Source organism: Primulina eburnea, chromosome 13 (assembly GCF_022965805.1).
Source record: "Primulina eburnea isolate SZY01 chromosome 13, ASM2296580v1, whole genome shotgun sequence".
Lineage (NCBI taxonomy): Eukaryota > Viridiplantae > Streptophyta > Magnoliopsida > Lamiales > Gesneriaceae > Primulina > Primulina eburnea.
In genome coordinates, this window is record NC_133113.1 from 30384001 (window position 1) to 30405221 (window position 21221).

The 21221-nt window shown below is 35.7% G+C and overlaps 2 protein-coding genes and 1 long non-coding RNA gene across 3 annotated transcripts; 1 reads left to right on the forward strand and 2 right to left on the reverse strand.

Moving 5' to 3' along the window:
* Nucleotides 1-12200: 12200 nt before the first annotated feature.
* LOC140810738 (uncharacterized) lies at nucleotides 12201-12953 on the reverse strand. Its single transcript, XR_012113281.1, has 2 exons — nucleotides 12732-12953; nucleotides 12201-12631 (listed from the first exon to the last, which is right to left on the reverse strand). It is a non-coding gene; the product is annotated as an uncharacterized lncRNA (long non-coding RNA).
* Nucleotides 12954-16138: 3185 nt separating this feature from the next.
* Nucleotides 16139-17962, forward strand: LOC140810737 (putative pentatricopeptide repeat-containing protein At1g64310). Its single transcript, XM_073168622.1, has one exon. It carries the CDS (start codon nucleotides 16184-16186, stop codon nucleotides 17834-17836), a length of 1653 nt encoding a protein of 550 aa, XP_073024723.1. The 5' UTR covers nucleotides 16139-16183; the 3' UTR covers nucleotides 17837-17962.
* Nucleotides 17925-20747, reverse strand: LOC140810736 (putative disease resistance protein RGA3). Its single transcript, XM_073168621.1, has one exon. The coding sequence runs from the start codon at nucleotides 20620-20622 to the stop codon at nucleotides 17965-17967; it is 2658 nt and encodes an 885-aa protein (XP_073024722.1). The 5' UTR covers nucleotides 20623-20747; the 3' UTR covers nucleotides 17925-17964.
* Nucleotides 20748-21221: the final 474 nt, after the last annotated feature.

The following is a 21221-nucleotide window of genomic DNA, read 5'->3' on the forward strand; positions in this document are numbered from 1 at the left end:
CCTACCGTGCTCACATCTATGTCTATCAATGAGATGACACTCACTTACCGGAGATGATGAAGAATATCAAAATTATTTAATGGGTAAGTTTCATATCATTTGTGGACAACACAACAATATATGTGTGTGTGTGTGTTATTAATGCCAAATTTGGGCTTCGTATGGGCCGGGACGAAAAATAAGTTCATGCGACAATAATGAATCATTTATCAATCCAGCTAGTGAATGGGCTCGTTCGATCCTACTTGTTGGGGGCATTGTCTTCATAGGATTTAGATGGTCCAGATTTAGCTATATTTGTGATTTAAAAAAATAGTGGAATCCATGTACTTGTGGCTAAATCTGGATCCTTGATCTACAGCGTTGGAAATTAATTCAATGCATTTTGTGTTATTAAGGTTGGCTCAAGTGGTTCCAAATCCGATGAAATAATTAGGAAGGAAACTCTTCTCGAGAGTGATTGGCCATGGAAGACTCCGAGTACGAAGACAAGGTCCTTTTTTTCTATTTTCCTAATAGTTTTAAGCTCAGGTCTTTACAATTTCGATGGGTTTTAGTTTATGATTAGGCATTTTTTTCTTAAAATTAAGGTTTAAGATATTGGTTGGATCTGTTAATTTTTTTTTTGTTCGAGTGTAATTCTGCCCTTTTTGGTTCGAAGGGTTCGCCATTGAGTTAGGCTTTCTGAGATGAAGGATCCAATTTTTTTTTTGGTTGAGAAAATTAATTGAGATTAATGATTTCAGCTCCCTGAATTTGATTGCTCAATTTAAGTTATTCATTTATGTTGTACAAGTTTGATTGTCCTCGTGAGTGTATCAAGTATCTGCGGGACAAAACAGAGAAGGCAGCTGTGGCCAACTCACAGGCGTCACAAGGTCGAAAACTTCAAAACATCAACAACTTCTATTAATCGAGCTTCATATACAAGTGCACAAATAGTAATTAATGATTCGCTAATCGACGGTTTAGTAGACCATTAGATGCTAAATGTTTTCTGCAAAGTTGATCCACTTCAAATGTTAAGAATTGGATTAGGAGGGTTCAATGCTGCTGTCTTGAACATTAATAAAGTTCTGATCTGAAGGCATCGTATTATTTGATCATGTATATCAGTAGTATTACTATGTTCTCCTTTTAACAGAGAGGGATGTAGACAAAAGAGTGGATGACTGACCCTGGGAAGTTTGTTGGTAGGTCGGAGCGACGATGATATGTAATCACTGATCACAATTATAACATTCCTAGTAAACAAAATGAGCAAAGAAACATGCATGTCGGAGAAACTTAACTTAGAACCAGATCTTCATTATCTGACCGAACCCGGAACATGCAGTGACCTTCTAATTAAGAAATCAAGTGCATGGTTTTCCGATGATACTGACAAAGAAGATGTCGACAACGACGCAGATGATGAAGATTGCCGAGGAGTCGGAAAGTGATGAATTCCATCAGGAAACTTGCAACCCCTGCATTCTTCAGCATCTTGTTGTAGGAGTTTTTATTTGGTCATTGTATGCAATAACTCAATGACGTAGGGCAATATTATCCGGTTCTCTCTTTTCATAAAAATTGATTTTTAAGCGTATAATTTTTATTTTATTTTATCTAATATTCACAACATTTTTTCTTCTGCAACTGTTTACTCCGAGTATAAACATTTCTTCTGCGATTTTTTTCCTCCAATCTAAGGTATCATTTATTTCTATTTTATTTTGGAAAAAAAATTGATTTTAAAAATCCTGATTTAATAAGGGAACCTCGAAAATACACGTGAACACAATTTATCATTATTTGCCTAGAGTAAATGGTGCTTTAGAATGAAAACGTCCTGATATTTATCACGAACGGCAAAAACTTATGTGAAACGGTCTCACGGATCATATTTTGTGATATGGATATCTTATTTGGGTCATCTATGAAAAAATATTACATTTTATGCTAAGAGTATTACTTTTTATTGTGAATATCGGTAAAGTTGACCCGTCTCACAGATAAATATTCATGAAACCGGATTATTTCACCCTGCCCGTGTAGGCAGTGCCTGCACGGGAAGGGAACGGCCCGGATCACTCCACATGAGTGATCCGGGCCCACCACCATGTATTAAAAAAAAAAAAATTTGGCTCGGAAAAATCCGAGCCGTTAGATCTACCCTGCGGGCAGTGCCCGCAGGGGTAGGGTCTACTTTACCCATGAAACCATCTCACAAGAGATCTATTCTTTCTTGTGATATGATCAAAGTTTTATTGTGTTAAAGGAGGAAGAGACCCAACTTTTAGTTAAAAATATAAAATAAAGTCCCAAAATTAATTAAAATAGAATAAATATATAAAAAAACTACATGATTTGGAGATATAAATAAACTTATCCTTTCATGTCCTGATTACATTTACCAATGGCTAGAATAAGTTAATTATCATTTATAAATGGGCAGAATATAAATTTTTTTAATACATATTTGTTATAAGACAAAAACTTGTGTGGGACGATCTCACGGGTTGTATTTGTGAGACGAATCTCTTATTTGGGTTATCCATGAAAAAATATTATTTTTTATGCTAACGCTGTGTTTGGTGATAGGATAGGACAAATGAAATGATTAATACCTAAATGATTAAAAATAGGATACACCAAGATTCGTGTGTTTTGTTCATATCCTTTCTTGTGTTTGGCGAGAAGTTGAAGGTTGTGATTAACAAATTACGTATATGCATAGTACCGAAAATACCCTTTGCGTTAAAAAAATAAATTACAATCTCCTACCTACTTCATCTACCACGCATTTCAACCTCAGTATGTGAAGAAAACCCTACCCGTGAACAGTGTACACCGAACGAAGATTTTCCGCCAACAACGTGTGGATCTTCGTTTTCCTCCAGTGAATCCGACATGTGAAGGACTGAAAATCGATGGAGCATGTTTTTACTTGGGCGACATGACGACAATATGTAAATGAGCAGCTACTACGTCGTACCTAAATCGCGAGACAACAATCTGCACTTAATGTGAGTAATTGTAAGAACATTTTACAAGTGTTTAGGTTTAGGACCCTTTGTTGATTTCCGATAAGTTTATTTATATATATTTGCAGAATTTCTTTTCCCAGTACAAAAAAAAAGGGAATATTGGGTTTGCAAGTTCTATGGGTGGACGGGGTAAATGTTAGTCGCATTTGATGTCTCTGGTGGTCGGTGTTAGTCGATGTCATTGTTATGTTGTGTGTTGTAGATCCTAAATTCTTCAGAAATTCAAATGTTTTCGTAACGTTTGTTAAGTTTATGATTAAGTATTGCAAATGTGTTTTAGACAGCTACCTATAGCTAAGAACGTCACTTAGGAATTCATTGAATGACAGTTTAGCGTAGTTAAAATGGACGTGAAGACACCACCACATTGCGAGTGCGGCAATGGGTTAATGGTATTACGTGAAGCTGGGCCACATTCAACACGACCTGGCCACTATTACTTTATATGTCCTGCCGGTTTGAAACATCGGAACCGATTCTATTGGTACGATGAATATGGCAAAATATCTTCGATCAATGAAACATCATCCAAAATTGACATGGGTTCGAAATCGTCGCAACATCCAACTTCCCCCTTTGTAAAGCGTCGGCACACACAAGCATACAATGCATCATGTAGTTCACAGTCTTTTAATTTGAAGAATGCCGATACAGTTGACACGGAACAAGACGCTCAAACCAAGTCAGTTATGGCATCCACCACATCAACTCCACCAAATGATCCACTGGAGCAAACACCTCTATCTATCGACCAAGTTTGTTGTTGCATTTGCTCCATATTGTGTTTACTGATGTTTGTCATGCTTGTTATTTTAATTTGTAAGTAAGACCAATGTTGTGTGTATGTTCGTTATGTTGTAATATTGTCTTGTAAAATTGTATCGACGTTGGTGCGTGATATATTATCCGTCGTTCACGCTTTTTTTTAAAACTGTTTACGAGCAAATAGAAGTCTCGGTATTGTAATTACTGGCTTGTTGTAGTTGTTGTAAAACTTTGTTGGGTTGTAGTTTTGGCTGTTTGTGTTTAATATAATTTATTTTACTTATTAAGCTGCCTTGTTGTAATTATTGGGTTGTTGTAGTTGTTATAACGTTTGTTAAGCTGCCCATTTTTGTACATAGCTGCATAAGCGAATGTAAATTCATTTTGAACCCCATCTCCAGAAGATGCAGTGAATCAATGCGTACATGAGAGTAAGAACCCCATTCTCAGAATTAAATTGTTTATATTTTGCTCTGATATGCATTGTAATTTGACTTGAACAACTTCGTTTGATGTGGAATGTCAACAGGGAAGAGCAACAATAATGGCAAGGGATTAAGGTGCATCAAGATTTTTGAGTTCTGCTTCTTCCTTGGGATGCAAAGTTAAGTGAACATTCTATATTGTTGCATCAGAAGGGGAATAAGGTCATTATTGTTGAACATGTTTTACTTTTTTTGTTTTGGTTGTGGATATATGAACATGTACAGCCTCGTAAATCGTTCTCTGCACATCTGTCCATCATAATTCACAACAAATGGGTAGCTTGGTGGGATTGGCTGTTAGTTCATTTATTTGTAGTAAGTGTTATTTTCGGTCCTAGTCATATAATTACTAAATCTCAGTGCAATATATTGACTACAAATTCATGCCTAGGTGTAGTGGTTGACCTACAATGCCTACTATATCAAATCACTTATTAATTGTCTGTATCTTACAGGATCTGTTTATTAATGTTGGTAGATTTGGAAGCATTTATAACGTTTCCTTTTCTTATTTAAGGGCATCGTTGACTCTCAATTTCTTTGTCCAATATCTTTGATGTAACCGAAACCTTCTTCTGTCTCAGTTTAGAAGATGTCTGTGTCATTCCCTACTCACTCTCAAGATTCTGTGACCAGCAAGTATGTAGTACCAGTGATATCACTCATATCAGATGAAGAAGGCGATGGTCCTGTACAACCTCCAGAACCATCGAAGACCAAGGAAATCGTGGGTTTGTCTCCATCACGTTCGTTGAAGGAAAGAGCTGCAACCGAGAAGCCTTTTGACCCTGTGGCAAACATGTACTACAAAGACGTAATGAATCATTTAACAAGGAAGAAGCGTGGATGTGTTGCCGAGCCTGGTTCGATGAAGAAGCGTGCTGCAGAAATTAATTGTGTGCCGTTTGTTGTCATCGATACGTCAAGCGACTCTAGTGGGTAACCTAGTAACTTTATTCAGCAAGTTTTTTGGTCTTCGTACCACCCTTTTGTTTATTTTGCAGTGTGTTGTACTTGTCGATTTTGTCGACGGTTAGGTGGTGAAGACGACTTCCCTAGTCTGATAAGGCACTGTATTGGAATCATCAAATGTAGTTGTACATGTAAATATATTATTGTGTTTGACTAATGTTGAACCTCGTAAACTTTTCGATGTATATACCACATTTAGTACATACGAGATTCCAAACATGCATCGAAGCAGCATTTTTTTTCCACTTCTCGTCAGTGGTTATAATTCAGTTTCATGCCTCCTGCATTTGATATGAATGTAAATATATATGCATATCACAAAGATCCACACGTTGATATGAATGTAAATATATATGCATTTGATATGTATGTAAACGCATACCACATTTGGCTATACATTTTATATGCTTGCCCGACAATATGTACCGAGGTGAATATGGAGGGAAACAGAGGCTGTCTTTATTACATGAGTTATGCGTTCATATCACAAAGCTTGATTGCAAAGTAGTTCGAAATCTGTATATTAATTGCGTTAATGGTTGGATCAAAATGTAGCTTGTATCAAGAGTTGTTTACTGCTGGAAGATTATAATTTCCATTGTCGAAAAAATGGTAGTGTTGTGCAGCAATGCATACATCCTTGTTCATGTTTTATAAGGTGCAGTGATGTGTGGTGTAAAAACTATTATTCATAAGCACAACCACTAATTGGGACATTCATTTGAGAAATGAAGGCACGAAGCTTTAGTAATAAGAACCAACAGTTGCACGACATAAATTCAGTCATGGAATATACGAATCAAATGCCAAAACGAATCTTAAACCTTTGGTCTGCAAAAACAAACTTCATGAAAACAGCAAATTACAACATTTCACAACGATTTACAGAGACGAGTCTAATGCAGCAAAGTTAAGTTCAAATTTTCAGATACACACATATTAAACAGTTTGTGACACTATTCCCACCAAAACATCAAATGAATCCAAAAGTGCTGCATCACAAGGCATAACGTCAAGCTCCTCTTACCAACCGTCTCGCCAGGCTCAATCTGCCACCATGGCCCAAGCGCAAGAACAATGACAATTTCGCAGGGTTCTCCACCAATTCTTCGATAACCATTACTTTCTCGTCTTCGGTCAGCTCAGTAATTGTTTCCATAACCTTCAACACATTGTCTTGGGCATTGCGCATTTTCTCCTCATCTGCTTCTTTTTGGGTTGCTAATTGTTTGATAAGGTCATTCATTGTGTCTTTGGTGATGTTGGTGAAATTATTTATTGCTTCTACTATCGCATCGTCAGCAGCGTCTACATGTTTCCTTTTCTTTCCCTTGGAGTTCGCAGCAGATGTCGGTCGCGAAGACGGCGTGACAGATACAGAGATTGATTCATCACCTCCCTCGTTAACAGAAAAGAATGCTTCGAGGTTCGTACCTGCGTCGTTAGGCAATTCAGGTGTCATGGTAAGAATCTCTTGGACAGCAGCAGTGAAATGTTCAGCTTTATCTCCGGTTGCCCGATCATTACCAAAGATTTCACACCAATCATGGTAATAGGTCCATCTTTTGTGTCTCATTGACCGTGCGTTGTGGTCTGCCTACGAGTATAACATCACATAATACCGCGCATCATTAATTTACTTCAACAAAAAAAAGTAAACAGTTGTCAAGCAAAATCGTACCTTTATTACTGCCTCCTATATGTCGTTTGAAGCTTCAACGGTTTTCTCTGTGTCGTTCCACCCTACTCCACTTTTACTTAGTAACGTCACCAAAGATCCGTACAATTTCTTCCACACATGAACTTTAGAGTTAATATGTGGATTCCCACGTATATTTGTGTCGGGGAATGCAACTTTCATTCGATTTTCAAGGAAAGCTAAGTAGCCTGGCCTGAATCCATTGCCGCTTTTCCAACCTTGTACAGACGCCTCTTTCAGTGCTTGTATTAGAAACTCTTCTTCACGTTCACTCCAACTACGTCTTGTCTTATCAGGTTTTTTAGCTTTTTCAACAAAACTCTCGGAAGTTGCAAAACTATCCATAATTGGGATGTGGCCAAATGGCGTTGTCCTGTTCCTGTTCATAATACAGCACACTGGTTAGCCATGTCAAGATATTTCAATTGCTTAACATCAGATTGTGTAGTTAACAAGAAACACATATATGGGTGGCGTAAATTCAAACAACATGACATAAAATGCAATCAAGTTATGTGATAAACTTAAATAACATCAACTGTCACAAGTACATGAACACCGAAGTTGCAACGCAAGAATTACAAGAAACATAATGATTTAGTTTAGATTCATCCACATAGACATAGCAAGGTTCTCCCTCCAAGTATCCCAATCATCAGACGCTTCCAAGGTAGTGATTAGATCATCTTGCATCTCGTTGTCCGGACTTAGTACATCATCGACCATTGCCTCAATTGGATCGTCGGCCATCTCAGACCTGATAAAGTTATGCAGCAACATACACGCCATTATGATTCTGTTTTGTGTTTTTAGTGGATAGAACGAAGGACTTCGAAGTATGGCCCATCTCTTTTTCAATAAACCAAATGCTCTTTCGATTATGTTTCGTGCTTGAGAGTGTCTCCAGTTAAATAACTCCTTGTAATTCTGTGGCCCAGTTGCACGGTTTCCCCAAGCATCTCTATGATAGCGTACTCGCCTGTAAGGAGTCAAGAAACCATCTACATTGCCATATCCATTGTCGCATAGGTAATAACAACCTGAAAAGAATCAATTACTTATTACGTCATTAACCTAATGTACGCACGAAAAACTTGAGGAAAGAAGCACTAATCATTTGTTGTGAATGCTTTACAAACCAAGTGTCAGCAGTTCAGATTTAATACAAAAACAAGGATATCAAAACCTCTGGGAATTCTCAGTGTGTCGTCACGAGTCACTGCATCTTTAAGAACCCTGGCATCTGCTGCAGATCCCTCCCACCCCGTAAGTGCATATATGAACTTCATGTCCCGGTCGCAAACACCAAGAACGTTGACTGCGATAGTACCTTTCCTTGTTCTATATCGTGCCTTCTCCGTGCTAGGTACATGTACACTTACATACGTTCCGTCTAATGCACCAAGACATCCCTGTTGAAATTAAAAATTAATAAATTATAAGCAATGTATGTATGCAACAAATCGAGAATGAGTATGTAAATGTTTATTACGTAAATGTTGTTGACAATGCTTTCAACTTACCTTGAACCATTTCCATGTTTCGTTGGTGCAAGAATCATCGACAGGAGATGGTTTAACCAGTAGTAAAGGATGTAACATGAGAACTGATTGGAGGACTTGATGGAAATGGTTGCTGACTGTATGTCCACTACGTACATAGTCATGTCCCACAACTCTATTCTTCTTGTGATGAGCCAATACAGACAGAAACATGCTCACTTTCTCTTCGGTACAGACATATCTAGACTCCACTAGTCCTCCAACATGAGTTAGCAAGTAACACAAACGTGCAAATGCATTTCTATTCATTCGCAGGTTCACCACACATTGACCGTCTCCTATGTCAATAATCCTGTGCAAATGGTTCATTTGCACGTGTATTCTTTGTGTCATGCTGTAGGCCATTGTTCTTGTACGCTTCTTGCAACGTTGTTTTGCACGCAACTTAAGTGCATGTCTCACCAGTAACATAACCAACAATGATCGACACATGATTTGGTGCAGCAACACAGAAATAGTAAGGTGTGTGCGCATAGTGGGCATTGAAGAAACTTCAGAGAAGATTAAAATTTAGAATGGGGTTAACAATGACATTTGCGAGATACCAATGAATTAAAAATAATGAAAATCAAGATAGTAATGATAACTCTTTTGTTTACCATTCATTGGTTACTAATGCGGTTTCACAGTCAACTAATGTGTATATTTAAGTAAAAAATGTTGTATGTAATGACTACAAAATAATGTACCAATATTAAACACAATTCGAAGACTTTTGCAATTACACATAGGCTGAACTAACTAATTCACAGATTTGTACGTTGACTTGGGCGTCAATTGTGAGGTGGTTATGTAATTGACATATAGGAAAAAATCGGCAGAAGACTAGATTTACTGAACAAAAAAAAAGGTTTGGTGAAAACAAAAACACTACAAACGGCGAGGAATCAAATATTTAACTGAACGACGGAAACCCAGATAAATAGAACGAACATCATATTTCACGATGCAGCAGAAGTGAAGAAATGTCACTTACGAAAACTGTGATTGCCTCCACAAACCACGGAATCTATCCAGGTGACAGCAGCTCACTTCACCCTACCAGAAATTAATTTGGAGAACGGTTTACGAACACGTACCGATTAAAAAAATTCGGACGACGACTGTTTACCTGATTTCTGTAGATGTCGTCGCACAGAAGGAAAACCTACGCCATTGCCTCTCTTCGTACGTTGTTGTCGAGATGGATGAAGATTTTTTGTTGGGTTGTTGAGGGTAATTTAGGGAAATGATGCCTTGATAGCTAGAAGGATTATTAATATTGGGCTCATTGGTGGGTTTATTTTAAACTACTTAGTACAGCCTAGTCCAATGGAGCACACATTAGCTGGGTTTATTAAAAAATACACCAAACAATGGACTAAGAGGGAAAAGTGTCCACAATCCTAATGAATCCTAGGTACCAAACGTAGTGTAAGAGTATTGTTTTTTATTGTGAATATGGGTAGGATTGACCCGTCAGATTAAGATCTGTGAGACGATCTCACATGAGACTCACTCTTGTTATAATAGTTAAATTTTAAAATATCACGCAAATTATGTTTCTCAACGCCCTTCACTACCATACATCACAAGTTTTAATCCTTTAGGATGTGAGCTGTTATAAGTTTGTTCGGTATGTTTATGCATCAACATCATCATTATACTTTAATATATTTCATTCCCGCAATTGAAGCAAAAACCCATCCTCATTGTAATAATAATAACAATAATAATATATATGGAAATATATAAAATATTTCGATACGACGTTAAGTACTTAAATTCAATGTCTTCACAATATATGATTGATAATAATAATATATATCGAAATATATAAAGTATTTCGATACGATGTTAAGTACCTAAATTCAGTGTATTAAATATTAGTTTCTTTCATGTAACTTGATAATACATATAATGAAAAAGAGTAGAAAAGATATAATTTTCAACAAAATAATGTAATAGTTTAGTAAAGTACAAGCTTGTGATTTATCTTATTAATCTTAATCTTCTACCGAAGTAATTCATTTTTCTCATTCCTTTTCATCTTTTTCTTATTCAATCAATTATTTCACAAAACTTTCAACATATATTATCATAAACTAGTGGACTCAAAACAGAAATATCATAGTTTTATGATATATTTTTTTAAAAGGCGATTTACCTCCTAATTCTATTAAGTAAGTCTCATGTGAGACCGTTTCATGGATCATAATCTGTGAGACGGGTACAACCCTACCCCATATTCACAATAAAAAGTAATACTTTTAGCATAAAAAGTAATACTTTTGCATGGTTGACCCAAATAAGATATTCGTCTCACAGATACTACCCGTGAAACCGTTTCACACAATTTTTTGTCATTCTATTAGGACGCCTCTATCTTCCCATATCTATCTACATTTTCTTAGAATCAAGGTTCAGCTGCTCTCGTAAAACGTTTCAAAAGCTGGCATTTTTCAACAATACCAATAATTTCCATAGTTAATTGTTAATTAATTATCACAACAAAGTCTAATTTTCTTATATGTAATATTTTGTTATTAGGGTTATAATTAGGGGTGGTATATGGTACGGTACTGAAAATCATATATAGTAAAACATATCAAAATTACGATATAAAAAATATATATCGATATCGGATCAAAATTTTCGGTTAGTATAATTAGTATACCGATTATACCAAAGTTTCATGTTATACAGAGATTTCAGTACGATAATGCTGAAAAAATATTATTTATTATTTTATTATTTAGAACATTTATATATTTTTAATTTCTATATATTGGTTCGATATTCTAGTATATACCAGAAATTTTCCAAATTTCATACGAATATTATCGTATAGAAAATTTTGTTAAAACCAAAATTTCCATTATAACCTTCACTTTGCATTCTCCGTTAATTTTTTTTTTTTAATGTTTGGTATGTCTTAATAATTTATCAGACGTTTATCTCAGAAGTGGGAGTTTTCGAACTTCAGTTAAACCATAATGGTACATTTTAGTAATTTGGTTGGATTATTTTGTTAAATCAAATATTATAAATAAATAAAATTGTACTTATGTTAGATATTATATGCATTCTCCATTAATATTCTTATTTATTGTTTCGTATGTCAATTTTTTTTCAAACATTTAGTTTATATATATTGAAAACATCTCTTGATATATATATTTAATTAAATTTGAGTGCTCTATAAAAACCACCAAAGTATTCAGAAAATACTCTCTTCTTTTATTTAAATATATAACTTCTCATGTCTATTCCCTTTAATTTTTTTTTCAAATTCGAAATTGAGAATACACACATTGCCTTATTATTGAAGAAAAACACCACTCTTTTTAACTATATAGTGAAAACTTTCGTTTATTTCAACTTAGATTAATATATTTTTAAAAAAAATTCACAAAATTTGCTACTATTATTGTATAATAATATGACTATATTTATTATTTGTGATATGCATACGCAACACGTGTGAATATGAAGTATACAAAAATTTGCACTTATATTAGATCTTATACGTTTCGGCGCACGTGGAAACCACGCCATGAAGGCGTCTAACAAAGACGACACCATCATCACTCCGATGAACACCCAATATCGATTCACTCTATTTCTTAGCTCAAATAGAAATTTAGTTATATTTCCATGATTGGATTCAACGAACACGGTCCTATTTCTTCGTTTGTGCATAGACGCTATGAGAATGAGAATGGTTTTGGTCAGGGACATGGTGCAAATACCTTGAACTCCATCCTCGGTAGCCCCGATATTTACCCGAGGAGACAGGATATCGGACCGCCGGTGAGGAACGATGGCGGAGAGCAGCGCACGGCGGTGCTGCGCTGTGGAACACGGAGACAGGAGTGGTTTTCCTATGCGGTTTCGGAGCTGCAGAGAAGTCGAAACATGACACAGGAGACGACGGAGGGGAGAATTTCTTCGATGATTCGATCGGGAAAAGAACTGCTCTGATTTTCACTTCCGGCGAGACTCTGTCGTACTCTTCGATCACATTTCTAAGATCTTCGTCAGATCCGATCGAAATTAAAACGTCCAAATCTTCGTTCGGTAACTTACACTTCAAGCGCATCGAGGATCCGCACGATTCACCGAATTTCACCATCAACTCTGTTATTTAAACAAAATTTAAAAGATCAGCCAATTATTCAATAGTTCGTATACTTTCTAAATAGAATCATAAAACATATCAACCGAAGAATCAAAGCACCTGAAAAAGTAACACAACGATCGACGGTGAGCACTCGAGTGTAACCGCCGATGTAACGCAGCAATGTCTCGGAGGAACCGGGAATGATTTTGCCGCCGTAACTGTAGAGAAACTTGATGCTTGTGCTGCAGTTCATGCTCGAATCGGAAGTTCAAGTCTTCGTCGTAGAGTAAATTTCAGCCAAGAGAGGAGAAAAGAAAGATGAAAAGAGGAGAACTGACGAACGCAAATTAACACCAAAGGAAATAACTTGAGGCCTATTTATAGGGCTTCAGAATGACACTTCAGACTTTTTTTTTTAATTTCTAATTTATTATTCGTAAGATATTCCAATTTTTTTAAAAAAAAACCAAAGAATTTTTGAGGTTACAATTATATAATTTGATAATTGGATTATCTTATTTCATTTTAAATTTTTTTATGGTTACATTATTTAAACTTTGTTATTATAGACTCGCTAATTGTGTGACTTATAAATTAAATTATTTTAAAATATATATTAAAAAAATTAAACCATGTTTTTAGTACAATTATAATTAGTTACACAAATTTAAGAATAAAATTTATAAATAGAAGTATAAATTTATACATTGGTTATTAAAAGCATACTTAGTTACTAATAATCTAAATATAAATAAGATATTTTTTTCTTAATGTACGATTTAAATGATATGTTTGATTTTGTGTTACATAAAAGAATAATGAAAGCATAATAATTTCAGTTTCAGGTTATAAATAAAACTAAGAGTTTCATATTATAGAGTGAATGATTTGGTTAATAGTCTCTGTCCCATGTTAGTAAGACAAACCACACTATTTTGAGTCATAAGATTTTTTTTTACGACGTTGAAAAATATAGTCGTTATATTTCGGTGTATACTTAACAGATTATTTTTATAAGGTAAAAAAAAAAACAAAGATTTTCGTCAGTGTCTTAAAAACATTGAAGTCTATTTTTATATTCTAAAACTAATATATAAATAATCATTAATATAAAGAAACAATTATTCATCTTGAAAATGACTGAAGCATAAAGGACGATTGAGAATTTAACTCGATTCATTCGCTGCTTCAAATAAACATTACCCTCACTTCGATTTCAGAATAAGTCAAATATATCTGTTCATTTCCTTGCATGGAAAAAAAACCAACGGCTGGTCGAATAAAGTAATATCTGCCAGAGTTTATATTAAAATAAGTTATTGTAAATATTAGTATCTAATTTAGTTTCTTAAAAAAAATAAAAATAAATTATTTTGAGTTGAATTGATTGTGGCCTGGCCCAATTACCAAACCCTCCCGTTGTTTGACACGCATACGAAATTCCTAAAACCGTATCTGTTTTTTAGTGTAACGTTTTTGGTTTTGCTTTTCGCTTTAAGAAGCACGTTTCTTTCGGTAACCCCCAACGTCGGGCTCCACACCATGTTCGCGTGGAACAACTATTTTATTATTATATCAAGTATAACTATATTGAAATTATTCTTGCATCAGTTCGGTGCATATCTTTATTTGGTATATTATGGTGTTTTCTATATTAAAATAAGGATAAGGATATTGTCATCCACGATAATTGAGTACATTACTCATGTGAAATCTTGAGATTGCTGAAAATTCTCGATGAATAAAAAATTATTTATCAATTTTTCGTGTTTTCGAATATGCAATTCTCAGTGTATTTTTCTGACATTCTATTCCTAGTACGTTGGATCACCCTTTACACTCATAATTAACACTTAGAAACGACAGTATTGGTCTTCATTTATGGGAGTCCTCGAGCCATGCAACACGTAACAGGCAATGGGACATGCCTTTATGATCTTGGAACAATTGCACCTTCCACTGTTTATATTATTATTTGACACAATGGGTGGCCATTCCCATCCTTCCACTATGACATAACATATAATTAGTTCCTTGGTGTTACATATATATATATATATATATCAAACTCGATATTTTTTCTTAAATTTAGATCTTTATGTCAGATTAACTATAAAATTTCCATATCAAAATAGATAAATATATAATGCAACTTATTCAACATGATACTTCGATGTATCTATCCACGTCATTCAAAACAAAATCAGACATTAATTTTGTGTGTATTTTTCTTTTTCCACACATGGATCGATCGATAAATACACGTGTCGAGTACCCTTACATTAGCTAACCGAAGGTGGGCACCGTGCTGTGTGGGAAATGTGATTTTCAAAATTACTTTAGCAGAATGGAAGGCTTACCAGGCCATCTAATCAAAGTGATTTGATGTTTCCACTGTCGGGATTTGCCGAATGTTAGAATAGGGCGGCATGTGTCCGGAGCGTCTATTTGAAAGTTTGAACAAGATTTTATTTTGTTGGATTTAATAATTATTTTTATTGAACGAGTGATCGATCTATATGATTTGAATTATTATATAGTTAAAAAAATTTGAATTGCACAATTCTGTCATCTATATTTTTTTATAAAACATATTTTATTACTTGCAATAATATTTGTGGACAAAAAATGAACTTTGAGTTAGAAACATTCGTTTATTTATTACAAACAGATGTTGTATATGAGAAGATCAAAATCGGGTACTTGTTGATTGAAGGGATCACATTCGACATTAAACACAAATTTATATAATGGGTTGTCATTAAATATATAGTTGCAAAGTCTCATGTTGCGTAATTATATAATAATGTTTCTTCTCTCATGTAGTTCAATTTCAAAAATTGATAACTTTAGTCTTTGGTTTTATTTTTAAAAATCATTTTCTTCTCATTTTTTACGGATCACATGTATCATATATGTCACAACCGGATGATATAGTATTACAGTTAAAACTATAGACTAATTATTTTGATGTGTCGGAGAAATTTTAGTAAATTAAAAATCCCAAAAATATATCTCAAGTTCCTTAAATTTCTCTAATAATTTACCACTATTCAATATATCTCCCAAATCAATTTCAAATATTAAACAAAATTACTTAGATGCATGGAAAAACTTTCATTTTTTGAAACATAATTTAATTTTCTTACATTTCTTTATCAGTCTCAATATCTATCACATATATAAATTTCATAATAATGATGTATTATTTTATGTCTAAAAAAATTAAGTGATTCTGCATGTACTAAAGGCAGCCAAATGATATGCATATAGAACTTTGAGCTTCGTGTTATTATGTACCAAAAAAATTATTGATAAAATATAGATTTAATATAATATTTTTGATAATTTAAAATCCAAATTGAAGTGAATAGAAACTTTTATCAATACAAAGTGTAAATTATAAGAAATTAAAATAAATTGTCATAAAAATATTAAATAAGAAACGGGTTTCGATCCTTGAATAAAAAATGATTAATTTGGTAAAAGCAAAAAAAATAAAAATAAAAAATAAAAATAAATTTGAGAGGTTAATTTAGTCGGATAGGGATGGAAATGTATATCTGGAAATGCATATGCATTTGAAGTATGTTCTTGCACAATTCACAAAACCAAATCAAACCCTTTCAAGCACCAGAATTTTACATGCTTTAATAATCAAGAGTAGCCTTTGTCACGACCCTTTTTACGCCACCAAAATCACAAGATTTTATTCCTTGAACAACGATCTGATCTCGGCCCGCAACCTGTTTGATGAAACTCCCCAACAAAGCATTTATCTATGGAACTCCATCATTCGGGCCTATGCTCGAGCCCTCAAATTCTTCGACGCGTTTCTGCTCTTTAAACGTCTGCTGGTATCTGAAATAAAGCCCGATAACTACACTTTTGCATGCATTTTACGTGCATGTTCAGAAAGCTTTGATTTCCAGGGGGCGAGAGTTGTGCATGGGAGAGTGATCGTGTCCGGGTTAGGATTGGATTATATCTGTAATAGTTCACTTGTTAGTTGTTATTCGAAGCTTAGCCTAGTGGCTGAAGCGAGCAGCGTTTTCTTAGCAATAGACGAGCCAGATTTAGTGCTCTGGAATGCTATCATTTCTTGTTATGGAAGTTCTGGTGATTTGGCAAAAGGGATAGAATTGTTTAATGAGATGCTTAAGCTCGGAAAATGGCCCGATGGGTATACAATAGTTGGATTGATGATGGGGCTGGCCGATCAAAGTTTGCTTAAACTTGGTGAAGTTGTTCATGGATTTTGCGTAAAATGTGGTCTGATAATGAATGACCACGTAGGGAGTGTACTTGTTTGTGTATATTCAAGGTGCAAGAACATGGATTTGGCGCGTAGTGTATTTGATAGTTTGCTCCAGCCCGATTTAGTTACATGGTCTGCACTAATAACTGGTTTTTCTCAGGCGGGAGATTATGTAAATGCCTTGACATTCTTCACAAAGTTGCTTATGGGGGGTGCAAGTGCGGACTCTGTGCTGCTTGCCAGTGTGTTGGCAGCTTCTTCTCAATTGGCGATTCTCGGGCCAGGTTGTGAAATCCATGGATACGCCGTGCGCCATGAAAGAGACACCAAGGTGATGGTATCCTCTGCATTAGTCGACATGTATGCAAAATGTGGTTTCTTGGAATCTGGTATTCGGGTTTTCAGAAACATGGTTGATAGGAATATTGTGTCGTACAACTCTGTTATTTCGGGTCTTGGTTTGTATGGACGGGGAGACGAAGCTTTCAAAGTCTTTGAGGAACTTCTAGAAAATGGTATTAAACCAGATGAAGCAACATTCTCTGGCCTTCTTTGTGCATGTTGCCACGCCGGTCTTGTCGATAAAGGTAGACAATATTTCAAAAGGATGAGAGACGAGTTTGGGATTCAAGCTAAAACTGAGCATCATGTTTACATGGTTAAGATTCTTGGGATGGATGGACAATTGAGAGAGGCTTACGAATTCATTAAATCCCTGCATGAACCAGTGCATTGCAGTGTATGGGGCGCACTCTTATCATGCTGTGATGCTTGTAGTACTAATGAGTTGCCAGAAGTTATAGCGGATCATCTTATTGAAAATAAGTGGAGAAATCGCAGCTATGATGTTATGCTTTCTAATTTATATGCTGGCAAGGGAAGGTGGAATGATGTGAAGCAATTGAGGGTTGACAGCGGAGGGGCGAAAGGGAAAACACCTGGGATCAGCTGGATTGGAGTATAACCATTAGGCTGTGAATACATGCCTTATTTATGATAACGTATATTTCTATAAAAAGCGTGTTTCAGTCAATCGATTCATAATTTTTTAAGTAATTTGTTTTATAGAATAGATTCATCGAGGTATACACGTTATCTTCCAATCCTTACATGGGGAATAAGGGCTATCTTGTGCCAATCCTCACCTCTTTCTTTCTCGTACTTTCTTTCCAGTTCCGGGCATTCCCAAATCCATAATATTTGGAGCTTGCTCAAATGTGGAAGTGATGTCAGACCTGGGCATTTGTATATACCAAGCTTTTGAAGACAGGGGAACATTTGATCTATAGCCGTTTCCTCTGCAAATCCTTTTAGACAGGGGAGACAATTCAATGTAAGCTCTTCTAGGGATGAGAATTTTCCCATGCCTTGACCTCCATCTTCGAGGATGTACTCCCCACCAAGATTTCTCAAAACCAATATTTTGAGACGAGGCAACTCACCTAGTTGTGGAAGATTTTGACAATTCGGGCAGTTCTCTAACTCAAATGTAACAAGATTCACTAAGCTTGGATTTCTCAACCATTGTGGAAAATAGCTTCCACTGAATCCATCTATCCCTATAGTTTCGATATTTGGGTGAGGTTCAAGAGCTTCTAGTACCTTTTCATCCATGTTCTCCAGTAGTTTTGACGTGTTTTTACCTTCCCATTTCCATCTTAATTCGCGAAGGTTCTCTTTCTCACAAAGATTTGCTGTCTTAGTATCCACAAGGTTCTCCACTCTTTCTAGGTGATGAATAAGAAGCCTGCCTCCAAGATTCAAGAATTGCAGTTCACCAGGTTGATTGCCTTTTCCATGACCCACAACGAACTGACTCAATGTCTTAAGAGAACGTAATTTCCCGATTTTTGACGGCATCTCATTCAATGATCGACATCCATCTAGTAGAACATGACGCAGATTTTGTAAGCATCTCGTGCGTTTAGGCAACCCAACAAGACGAGGGCAATAATTTAAGTTCAAAATTTTCAAATTCCAAAGACTGCATATGGCACTCGGAAGTGTACGGATATTAGTGGAAGACAAATTCAGGTACCTCAAATGTTTCAATTTGCAAACAGCGGAAGGAAGCTTTGTCATGCTCGTTCGACTTGCATCTAACATCCTCAAACTACTAAAGTTCAATAAACTGGAAGATAAATCCATCTCGGATTGGAATCTAGCCGGAAAAGCCACATGATGCTTTTGCAAATTTACCTGGCGGATTTTGCTTTTCGATGTACTTACATTATTGTATTGTGCTCGAACTTTGGGAACTTTATTCTCCATCACTGATTGAGCGAGATCATGAACAAGATCATGCATCGTGAATGTCGTTGTTCCTTTATAATTTGTCTTTACTTCTTGGAACAAAGATCTCAAGACCAGTTCATTCCATATTGTATTACCAATATCCTCCTCGTCCAACGTTTCGTCTGATGAAATATACCCATGAGCTATCCAACAAAGTATCAACTCCTCTTTGTAAATTTTCGTGTCCTTAGGAAAGACTGCACAGTAAGCAAAACAATGTCTCAATTCTAAGGGAAGATGCTGATAACTCAATTGCAAGGCGGGTAAGAGCAAAGTTTCTTCTGGTTGTAATTTCCAAATTTCACTGTCTTGAATATGAACCCAGTCCTTCTCATCCCTCTTGAATCGTAGAAGACCGCCAAGCGCCTTTGCAGCAAGAGGCACACCGCAAGACTTATTTACTATCTGCTTCCCAATGGGTTCAAGATTAGAGTACTGTTCCTCTTCCTCTTGTCCAAAAGCACGTTCTTTAAACAACGACCAACAATGCTCATGTGACAATCCTTCTAGGGAATGAGCGGGAAGTGTTCCCATGATGTCCGCTACCTTTTTAAGGCGTGTGGTGAGAACAATAGTAGCACCTTTCGAGCCACATGCTACTGTGTTCTTGAACATATCCCATTTCTCCTGATCATCTTCCCACACATCGTCTAACACAAGCAAGTACCTTTTCTGGTTCAGCAACTCCCGAAGGCGCCTTTGTAAAGCATCCAGGTACATTAAATCCGAAGCACTTCCACTCCCAGTTGCAGATTCTATCATCGCCTTAATCAAAGTTTTCAAATCAAAATTATCAGAGACGCAAACCCAAATTTTCATGTCAAAGTGCTCTACTACTTTTTCATCATTAAAGAGTAGTTGAGCTAGAAATGTCTTGCCAAGGCCTCCAATGCCAAATATCGGCAACACCAAGAGTTGTTCGTAGTCTTTGACCTGGTTCACCAAGATGTCCACAATCTCCTCTTTCTCTTTATCCCTCCCATAAGCACGTTGAGGCTCATTCAAAATAGAACCCGTCTCACGTGTGGCGGCATATTTACTCTTCCCCTCTATACCCATTTCATGCAAATGAAACTTCTCTCTCTCGGCGGCAACCGCATCCAATTTGTTGGTTGCTTTTACCATCCTTCTTCCGATTTTGTGCCGATAAAGAATCTTTTTCAAATCGTAACGACTTAACTTGCTTTTTTTATGCTTCGACTTCATGACCTCCGTCGCGCACTCGTCCAAGATATCATCAATCTCGTAAGTAAGATCGTCGAGCTTGCGCAGCCAATCTCTTACAGCCTTTCTTTCCCATTGTTTCGTTCCCGCATCTTCTAGCACTGCTTGGATGGTGGTGAGCATACTGGAGAGCTTCCTCAACTCCTCCTCCACACCTATAATCAATCCAACCTCCCATTGGAGAAGAGAGTTCAGATTGTCTAATAAAAGTTTAAGAAACGCCTCAGCCATTATTTTGGGCGATCAAATTCCACACCGAATAGTTTGGCTTGAGAATGAAAGATCAATGACTCAATGATCTTATTTGATTAAAGGACAATGTCCCAAAATTTTAGCTTCTTCTCTTGTCTTAATCCAATAGTTTTTAAAACCATTCATTCCCCCTCGCATTTTGCTAGGCAATGAAAATTCGGATTGACTTTATGATATAGACGTGTCTGTTTAGTTTTTTTTTTTTATTTATACAATATTGCTTTGATTGATAAATAATTACTTAGAACATTTTGCTTTAATTATTTGAATTGACTTAGATTCCGTTGACAAGTTTATGTAATGGCATAAAGATTGCTCTGTTCTTTTTTAATATAACTGAGTAATTATTATGGGGGAAAGCCAGCTAACGATCCTTCTGGTTCGAACTTGATCATTGTTAATTTTGACGCGATTTAGATTCGATTCAACATCCGAATTATCTCGTATTTGCCTCAAGTTTTATAATAATCGGAGTTTAAAAAATATTTATATTATTTTTTTACCCATTTCAATTTATCATCTCATTTCACTAGGAAAAAAATGTGTCATATATAATAGATAAATATAATTTGAAATAT

Excerpts from the sequence above, each read along its gene's own strand:
- LOC140810737 (XM_073168622.1), top strand. The coding sequence starts at position 16,184 with ATGCATATGCATTTGAAGTATGTTCTTGCACAATTCACAAAACCAAAT.
- LOC140810736 (XM_073168621.1), bottom strand. The coding sequence starts at position 20,622 with ATGGCTGAGGCGTTTCTTAAACTTTTATTAGACAATCTGAACTCTCTT.